Source organism: Pristiophorus japonicus, unplaced genomic scaffold (genome assembly GCF_044704955.1).
Source record: "Pristiophorus japonicus isolate sPriJap1 unplaced genomic scaffold, sPriJap1.hap1 HAP1_SCAFFOLD_4130, whole genome shotgun sequence".
Lineage (NCBI taxonomy): Eukaryota > Metazoa > Chordata > Chondrichthyes > Pristiophoridae > Pristiophorus > Pristiophorus japonicus.
In genome coordinates this window covers 1-9,968 of record NW_027254015.1, presented here as the reverse complement: position 1 = coordinate 9,968, position 9,968 = coordinate 1, and the positions used below count along the sequence as shown (strand labels likewise).

General features: G+C 49.6%; 1 protein-coding gene across 1 annotated transcript; it reads left to right on the top strand.

Moving 5' to 3' along the window:
• Positions 1–535: 535 nt before the first annotated feature.
• On the top strand, positions 536–6,975 carry LOC139250697 (transformation/transcription domain-associated protein-like; the record flags this gene model as incomplete). The annotated part of the gene is made up of 4 exons (XM_070873072.1): positions 536–733; positions 2,989–3,249; positions 4,804–4,965; positions 6,879–6,975. Coding segments are annotated over 4 exons (718 nt in total), but the record flags the coding sequence as incomplete, so codon positions are not given.
• Positions 6,976–9,968: the final 2,993 nt, after the last annotated feature.

Below are 9,968 nucleotides of genomic sequence, written 5' to 3'. Positions count from 1 at the left end.
TAACTGACTAGAACTGGAGCAAACTAAATGACGAGAATTCCGATTTCTAAGATACTCCGTTCTACACCAGTTGCTCCTAAAAATCAGGAGCAAATCATGTGGAAATTTGGGGCCTAAGAATCTAAAATAGAAATAAAGGACTTTCATTTATATAGCACCATTCACAACCTCGGGACGCCCCAAAGCACTTTACAGCCAATGAAATACTTTTGGAGTGTAGTCACTGTTGTAATGTGGGAAACGCGGCAGCCAATTTGTGCACAGCAATGGAATGTGATGGGACCAGATAATCTGTTTTTGTTCTGTTGATTGAGGGATAAATTGGCCAGGACACCGGGGAATAATTCCCCTGCTCTTCCAATAGTGCTGTGGGATCTTTTATGACTGCCTGAAAGGGCAAACGGCCTCAGTTTAACATCTCATCTGAAAGACAGATAGATAGCACATCCTGTTCATGTTAATAAATTTTAGATCAGTAACATTTCTGATATATTGGATGTTGTCAAATGAGTGACTTTTTTCAAAATTCTGCTAGGCGTGCCTGTTACCATTATTCTCGTACATTGTGGAGCGTCTTTGTGCCTGCTGCTATGAACAAGCTTGGTATGCTAAACTTGGAGGCGTCGTGTCCATTAAGTTCTTGATGGAACGTCTTCCTTTGATCTGGGTCCTACAGAACCAGCAAACCTTTCTGAAGGCTCTCCTGTTTGTCATGATGGATCTGACTGGAGAGGTACTGTGCTTTTCTTATGGGGGGGGGGGGGGGGTGGTGGTACGTGAAGTTTGTGCTATGTTTCACACAACAAAAGTCAGTATTTCTAGCTAGTTCATGCGAACAATCAGTTGGGCTGGATGCGAACTGGAACTTAAAAAAAAAAGTGGCTTCGATCAGTATTTTTGTTCTTTTGCAAAGGGAGCGTATGCACCGAGAATTTGGGGTCATCTACACAATTTCACATCCGTTAAAATCAGTGGGCAAGCAGTAGTCTGGGCTACTGATCCGAGTGCCCCAAATGTTGATCTTCACTCCCAGTGCACAAAACCCCATACTAGGATGGGTAATTTTTGAAATCTGTTCCATTGTAGGTGAGACAAGCGTCTGATTATAATTCAGTCGATACGTGCTTATGACTTGAGTTAAATGTACTGACGAGTGTGCTGTAATGGAAATCTTTAGAAACATAGAAACCTAGAAACATAGAAAATAGGTGCAGGAGTAGGCCATTCGGCCCTTCGAGCCTGCACCGCCATTCAATGAGTTCATGGCTGAACATGCAACTTCAGTACCCCATTCCTGCTTTCTCGCCATACCCCTTGATCCCCCGAGTAGTAAGGACTACATCTAACTCCTTTTTGAATATATTTAGTGAATTGGCCTCAACTACTTTCTGTGGTAGAGAATTCCACAGGTTCACCACTCTGGGTGAAGAAATTTCTCCTCATCTCGGTCCTAAATTGCTTACCCCTTATCTTTAGACTGTAACCCCTGGTTCAGGACTTCCCCAACATTGGGAACATTCTTCCTGCATCTAACCTGTCTAAACCCGTCAGAATTTTAAACGTTTCTATGAGATCCCCTCTCATTCTTCTGAACTCTAGTGAATATAAGCCCAGTTGATCCAGTCTTTCTTGATATGTCAGTCCCGCCATCCCGGGAATCAGTCTGGTGAACCTTCGCTGCACTCCCTCAATAGCAAGAATGTCCTTCCTCAAGTTAGGAGACCAAAACTGTACACAATACTCCAGGTGTGGCCTCACCAATGCCCTGTACAACTGTAGTAACACCTCCCTGCCCCTGTACTCAAATCCCCTCGCTATGAAGGCCAGCATGCCATTTGCTTTCTTAACCGCCTGCTGTACCTGCATGCCAACCTTTAATGACTGATGTACCATGACACCCAGGTCTCGTTGCACCTCCCCTTTTCCTAATCTGTCACCATTCAGATAATAGTCTGTCTCTGTTGTGTAGTAAAGTAGCACTGTAATTGTAATAATTGCCGCACTGTTTGTGGCTGTCCATGGACAGGAAAATATGATTTTAACCCTGTGACAGCACGTCCAAAAATATTGACCACCACTAAAAGAAACTGAGAGGGTTGCATTGCTAGGGTAACGGAGAGGCAGAGTTGCAGCAACCTCTGGATGTGTCTGACCTAGATTGCTTGATGCTACAATTGTGCATAGAATTTCCTCAGGAATGTCCTTTGCACCTGCTGAACAGAGATGTCCATACAAACAAGAAGTTAAAAAATGTATATTTGATGTACTAGGACTAAATGCTGCTACTTCTCTTAGAGGAGATGATGCAACCTGAAATTTTATGTTTGGAAAAATAGCAAGTTGGGTGCTGGGTGAAAGAGACTTGTAATATAGAAATGGGGGAAATCTACTCGTTTCTGTGTTTTGGGTACAAGGGAGTGAAGTGATATGATGTATATAGCACCTTTAATGTAGTAAAATGTCCCAAGGCACTTCACAGGAAAGTTATCAAACAAAATTTGACACACAGCCACGTAAGGAGATACTGGGACAGGTGACCAAAAACTTGGTCAAAGAGGTAGGTTTTAAGGGGCGTCTTAAAGGAGGATCGAGAGGTGCAGAGGTTTAGGAAGGGAATTCCAGAGCTTGGGGCCTAAGCAGCTGAAGGCATGGCCGCCACTGGTGGAGCGATGAAAATCTGGGATGCGCAAGAGGCCAGAATTGGAGGAACGCAGAAGGTTGTAGGGTTGGAGGAGGTGACCGAGTTAGGGAGGAGGCGAGGCCGTGGGGAGATTTGAAAACGATGAGAATTTTAAACTTGAGGTGTTGCAGGACCGGGAGCCAATGTACATCAATGAGCACAGGGGGTGATGGGTGAACGGGACGGGGCGCGTTGGGACATGGTCAGCAGATGGACCATGCAGACAGATGGTATGAATTCCTGATGAGTTACTTTCTGTTTATAGTGCTGTAAACTTTAGCTGAACACATAATTGTACTTCTGTCCAGGTTTCCAATGGAGCAGTTGCAATGGCCAAGACTACCTTGGAGCAGCTGCTTGTTCGCTGTGCCACTCCCCTGAAGGACGAGGAGAAGTCCGAAGAGCTGCTCACAGCTCAAGAAAAGTCATTCCACCACGTGACCCATGACCTGGTGCGGGAAGTGACGTCGCCAAACTCCACCGTGCGGAAGCAGGCCATGCATTCTTTGCAAGTGCTTGCTCAGGTTACAGGGAAAAGTGTGACGGAAATCATGGAGCCCCACAAAGAGGTGACGTGTGGGTGTGGGTGTGTGTGTGGGTGGGTGTGTACACACTGCATTATTTCATGTAACTAGCTGTGCTTCCTAACTTGGGATTTTTCACCTTTGACCGGTGATGGAGCGGGAATCGCTTGTGGATCAGGGTGTGTTTTAGGACAGATGTCACCATGAATAGCTAAGACAACCCCACCCACACATACCTGCGAGGCTGAGCCCCTGTCCTTTCGGGACGCGATTGTAATAATGAACAAAATTAGATGACCATCACTTTGGGATTATGTTCATTCTTCAATTGGAAATATCCTCTGCGGGAGAGATCCCTAAACAATCCGCTCCGATCGTTGACTGGGGATGAGCGTAAATTTTCTGTGTGGTTGTGCTACCATGTTTAAGCCCCATTATGGTGTCTGCTCTTTTAAAACAGATGAGCACCTTACTGTAACATAAATATTGGGGGGAAAATTGCGGTCGGAGGCTTTCTTCATACGAACGCCTCCAATCCGACAAAAATCACCGAAAGTACTTTGGTCCCGGAGGAAAGTAGGATCCCGGGCGGAGGCTTAGGTTCGCTGCGCAGCGCACGGGGAGATGTCTTGCACGTACATACGTACAGGCTGGAGTCACGTGGGCCTGGACCACCAATCACTACCTGTATTCTCATTGATAAAAATGGGAACTCCGTTTGTACAAGTTCCCATTACTATCAATGAGGAAAAAAAATCCTAAAACACAAACACAATAAATTAAAAAAAAATCACCTCACATATTTAAAATTAATTAAAATTAAATGTTTTAGAATTTTTTTGTGTGTGTTTTAAGAGTTAAAAAAAAACTGGACAGGGTTTTGAAAATAAAAATGAGTGTTGAAATATCATTTTTATATGTTTTAAAAGTGTTACACTGGTAAAAGTAAGCAATTTGTCTGCTTTTATCAGGCATATGAGTTTGAAGGACATTTGCTGGGCATGAGTTGGGCAAATAGCCCAATCTTTCCCGCGGGGTTGTGGAGGATCTGTAGAGAGAAATCTTGACCGATCGGAAAAGGCGGTTTTCGGCACATGCTCGTCGTGCCCCTCTTGCGAGACCTTGGTGCACTTCATACGGACCTGGTGAGGCCGCAACTTTCGGCCCAATAATACAAAAGCAAAATACTGCGGATGCTGGAAATCTGAAATAAAAACAGAAAATGCTGAAAATACTCAGCCGGTCAGGCAGCATTTGGAGGCTTAATGTAACGCTGTCTTGGCATTGTCATGCCACCATCTTAAAGGGAACCTGTTAGTATTTTATCTTGGACTTTACCATTAACAACATGGTGACCTCGGCAATGTGAGTAATTCTTCAATTCCAAATGCGTGGATAATCTAACCTTTTTATTACAGAAGGGTATTGACGGAGCTTTGGCTAACCCACACTTTCCATGAACATATTTGCATTTAAAATGTGCGGTATTATACTTGAAGGGTTGAGTTTCTGCGACTTGTGTTGAGAAGCCTATGTTGGTGCGGTACTGATTCAAGTGCTGAATGCAAATTTACCCTGGATTGTTCCATGTGCTGCTAGGTGCTACAAGACATGGTTCCACCGAAGAAGCACTTGCTGCGACATCAGCCAGCAAATGCTCAGATTGGACTGATGGAAGGAAATACATTTTGCACCACTCTACAGCCCAGGCTGTTCACCATGGATCTCAATGTAGTGGAGCATAAAGTCTTTTATACAGAGGTAACGGCTGGATTACTCTGCTTTCTCAGCTATTCTCTGCTTTCCAATGTGGAGTTTTCCTGCCTGTTTCTATGGTCATGCGTTTTGAGCAGTACGGCTTCACTAAAATTGCTAAAACAATACTGATTTAATGGGACGATACTGTTTAACAAGTCACTGATTCACCAAAAAGAAAATCCAGTTACCGTGGCTGCAGATTTAAATCCTGAAGTTTTTTTTTAGTTTCAAATCCATCCATGTAGATACCTTTCAGTGGCTAGAGAGAGACATTTACTTCAGGCATATATGTGTCTTGGACAGTTACATTCGCAAGAATATTGGGGGTGTTAATATTTCTGCACATCATTCAGGACACTGCACAGCTGCTGCAGAACTCAAAAGTGCTTTCACATAGCAAGAAGCCGCTGTGAAGTACTCAGGAAGTTTCCGCTGCACTGTCAGAGGTGCTATCTATTAGATGAAACGTTAAACCGAGGCCCCATCTGCACTCTCAGGTGGATGTAAAAGATTCCATGGCATTATTTGAAGGGGTGGTGGGGGGGGGGAGGGAGGAGGGGGGAGAGGAGTCCTGGCCAATATTTATGGATGTGCTTATTTGTAATGCAAAAATGGCCACCATGCTCTACCCTTTGTCTATGATTGGTCCCCTGAAGTTTCTGAAGTTTCACTGGAATGTGGACCTGGAACCGCCCAGCCCAAGGTCTCACTGACTTTGCAAATTGTAACTCGCTCCACTTTTGACTTCCTGAAGCGACAGAGGACAGAGCTCCTCCCCCCTTAGGTGGGGCATTGTGTACGGATTGTTAACCGGTTTATTGGGTATGAAGGGAATAGTGACAGTGTCATGACTTCTGGATATCATGCACTCCAACGATGTCCCTTGTAGGGGGTTGTAAGAACGTGATCCGTCTTCCCTGAGTTCCCGTTGTTCCCTCCCCTCCCCTGTCTCTTTCTATTCCCCCATCCCTCCCCACCCATCTCTTCTCTTCCTCCTTCCTCCCCCCCCCACACCCATCTCTTCCTTCCCCCCCCCCCCGTCTCTTCCTCCTCCCCCACCCGTCTCTTCTCCTCCCCACCCAAACCCCCTCTCTCTTTCCCCCCCCCCCACTCCTCTCCTCCCTCCCCTCCCCTCCCCCCTAAGGCCGGTCGGGAGAGGAGAGATTTGTGGGGGGGGGAGGGGTTGAGAAAGAGTGTCCAGTGGGGGTGGGGACAGGGGAGAGCCGGGGCCTGAGTGGGCGAGGAGTCTCGGAGCCTCAGGTCCTGTTTCTCGGCACCACGTGGAGGAAATGATACGGGGGCTGGGAAGGTGGGGTGGGGGGGCGGCAGAGCTTGACAGTCGCGTGTCTGTCAAAAAAAAGTCCTGTACAAATAGTTACACTGAATATTCATCCACTCAACCAACACAATAAAAACTGATTATCTGGTCATTTATCTCACTGCTGTTTGAGGGAGCTTGCTGTGTGCAAATTGACTGCTGCATTTCGCTACATTACAACAGTGACTGCGGTTAAAATGTACCTCATTGGCTGTGGAACACTTTGGGATATCCTGAGATTGTGAATGATCAGACCTGATTTGACCTCAAGTTGCTTATCATAATTAACTTCAAGTTCCCTATAGACTTGCAGTGTTTTTCCCCTGATTTACCACTGCACTGCAGGCCTTTTGAAACAATTTAAGTTTGCAATATACTTTCTGGCTGGATTTCCTAAACTGGAATGGAAAGCAATGAATTAAGTGCAGGGAGTTAGTTAAAAATAGAGATAAGTTTTTAAGATGTTTTTACAAAAAATGGCGTCTGCACTCCAAGTACTTGCACAGACACAAAGCTGTCCTCAGTAACACCATCTTTCAGTTGAAGACTTCCATTTAGTGAATAACTGTTCAGCTTGTTGAATGCTTTTATCTTACAGTTGCTAAATCTGTGCGAGGCAGAAGATGTTGCACTTATGAAACTACCATGCTACAAAAGCCTGCCTTCACTTGTGCCTTTACGCATTGCTGCCCTGAGTAAGTGAAACTATGGTAAAAACAAAGCAGAAAGCTCCTGTCTTTTGCAAACATCGATTGGTTATTTTACCCAAACTTGCGTGCAATCTGGAACCACTTTGCGATAAATGGTCCAGGAACTGTTTAAAGACTAGTCTGTTTGTTTTGGGTTTGCTTTTAGAGGGAATTAGTGTATCATTGTAGTATTTTGTACGTTTATGGGGTTTAAAAAGATGTAGCATGCCTGGTCGGTATAATGACGTAACCATGTTGTAGTACGAATATCCGGTGTCGTGGATTCAAGCTTGAGACTACCACTCGGTAAGGATTCTGATCCCCAGCTGCTGGACCCTCCACTGGGCTACTCTCCCATGGACCTTGATGGCAATTGGCAAAATTGCAGCATAGGGTTCGGGAGCAGCCTATTCACGTACTGGTTATATATGGCTTGAGATGGGGGGGTGCGAGCTCATAGAAGGACAGAAGTTTTATGATTTTATTTTTAAAGTAATGATTAACACAGTAAAACCTGTCAGAAACCACCTGTGGCCGGCACAATGCTGAAGCATGATTTAACAAGAGGCATTCCAGAAAACATGGTCTGGAAAATCCTTAAATCTTACAGCCCGTCAAACTTTGACAGGCCCAATAGAGCACATTGTGGCAGGTCAGAGCACATTGAGTCAATGACCTGATTTAAACTGCACAGTACAAGTTTAGTTTAAAAAAAATGCCGAGGAGATTAGAAACCACTGCACTTAGCATTAGATTTTTAACAAGACATTTATGCTCTTAATGGGCCCAAGTTTCGGGCCACGCCTAGAACGGCGCAGCCCCGACCTGGACGCCTGTTTTTCGCGCCACAAAGTGCGGCTAAAAAAAACTTCCAGATTCTCCGGCTCCCTGCTGGTCCTCTTGAGCCGGGCGCGGCGCAGCACAAGCTGTGGGGGGCGGAGCCAGGTCCCTGCGCTGAAAACAGTTCCGGGACCTCTGCACATGCGCACTACAGTGGGCGCGCATGTGCAGTAGCTCCAGGCGCCCAAAACTGTGTGGGAGGGGCTCGAAGCACGCAGCCTCTAGCCCTGGCCGAATGGCCTCACTGGGGCTGCGTGCATAAGGCTGCCTCCCACGCCCAGCTCCTGCTTCCTCCCGACCCGACTCGACTCCCGCTCCCCCCGCCCCCGGACCCGACCCGACCCCCCGGACTGGACCCGACCCGAGCTTCCCCACCCGATCTGATCTCCCTCTCCCTCCCTCCTTCCCCCCCCCGACCCAAACTGAACCGACCTCCCTCCCACCAACCCCCCGACCCGACCCCCCCCCCCCACCCCAACCAGGACCCGACCCGACTCAACCTGACCTCCCTCCCCACGCCCCCGTTACGAACCGACCCGCGCTCCCTCCCTCCCCGAACCAACCCGACCTCCATCCTCCCCTCCCCCCCCCCCCCCCCCCCAACCCGACCCGTGCTTCCAACCGCCGCCACCTCCCCACCCCGGACCCGACCCCGACCTGCGCTCCCCCCGACCCGACCCGACCCACACTCCCGACACCGGACACCGGACCCGACCTGACCAAACGCCACCTACCTGGAAATCTGGTGCTGGGGACGGGCCCTGCCCGAAGTCTTGGGCCCGCCCGTTCAGCTACCTCCCTCCCCCCGCACCCTCCTCTCCCTCCCCCCCCCCTTCTCCTTTCTCCCCCCTTCTCCTTTCCCCCCTTCTCCTTCTCCTTTCCCCCCTTCTCCTCCTTTTCCCCCTTCTCCTTCTCCTTTTCCCCCTTCTCCTTCTCCTTTTCCCCCTTCTCCTTCTCCTTTTCCCCCTTCTTCTTCTCCTTTCCCCCTTCTCCTTCTCCTCCCCCCTTCTTCTCCTCCCCCCCTTCTTCTCCTCCCCCCCTTCTTCTCCTCCCCCCCTTCTTCTTCCTCCCCCCTTCTTCTCCTCCTCCCCCCTTCTTCTCCTCCTCCCCCCCTTCTTCTCCTCCTCCCCCCCTTCTTCTCCTCCTCCCCCCCTTCCTTCTCCTCCTCCCCCCTTCTTCTCCTCCTCCCCCCCCTTCTTCTCCTCCTCCCCCCTTCTTCTCCTCCTCCCCCCCCTTCTTCTCCTCCTCCCCCCCTTCTTCTCCTCCTCCCCCCCTTCTTCTCCTCCTCCCCCCCTTCTTCTCCTCCTCCCCCCTTCTTCTCCTCCTCCCCCCCTTCTTCTCCTCCTCCCCCCTTCTTCTCCTCCTCCCCCCCTTCTTCTCCTCCTCCCCCCCTTCTTCTCCTCCTCCCCCCCTTCTTCTCCTCCTCCCCCCCTTCTTCTCCTCCTCCCCCCCTTCTTCTCCTCCTCCCCCCCTTCTTCTCCTCCTCCCCCCCTTCTTCTCCTCCTCCCCCCCTTCTTCTCTCCTCCCCCCTTCTTCTCCTCCTCCCCCCCTTCTTCTCCTCCTCCCCCCCTTCTTCTCCTCCTCCCCCCTTCTTCTCCTCCTCCCCCCCTTCTTCTCCTCCTCCCCCCCTTCTTCTCCCTCCTCCCCCCCTTCTTCTCCTCCTCCCCCCCTTCTCTCCTCCTCCCCCCCTTCTTCTCCTCCTCCCCCCTTCTTCTCCTCCTCCCCCCTTCTTCTCCTCCTCCCCCCCTTCTTCTCCTCCTCCCCCCCTTTTTCTCCTCCTCCCCCCTTCTTCTCCTCCTCCCCCCCTTCTTCTCCTCCTCCCCCCTTCTTCTCCTCCTCCCCCCCCTTCTTCTCCTCTCCCCCCCCTTCTTCTCCTCCTCCCCCCCTTCTTCTCCTCCTCCCCCCCCTTCTCCCCTCCCTTCTTCTCCTCCTCCCCTCCCTTCTCTTCTCCTCCTCCCCCCCCTTCTTCTTCTCCTCCTCCCCCCCCTTCTTCTCCTCCTCCCCCCCCCCTTCTTCTCCTCCTCCCCCCCCTTCTTCTCCTCCTCCCCCCCCTTCTTCTCCTCCTTCCCCCCCTTCTTCTCCCTCCTCCCCCCCTTCTCCTCCTCCTCCCCCCCTTCTTCTCCTCCTGCCTCCCCTTCTCTCCTCCTCCTCCCCTTCTT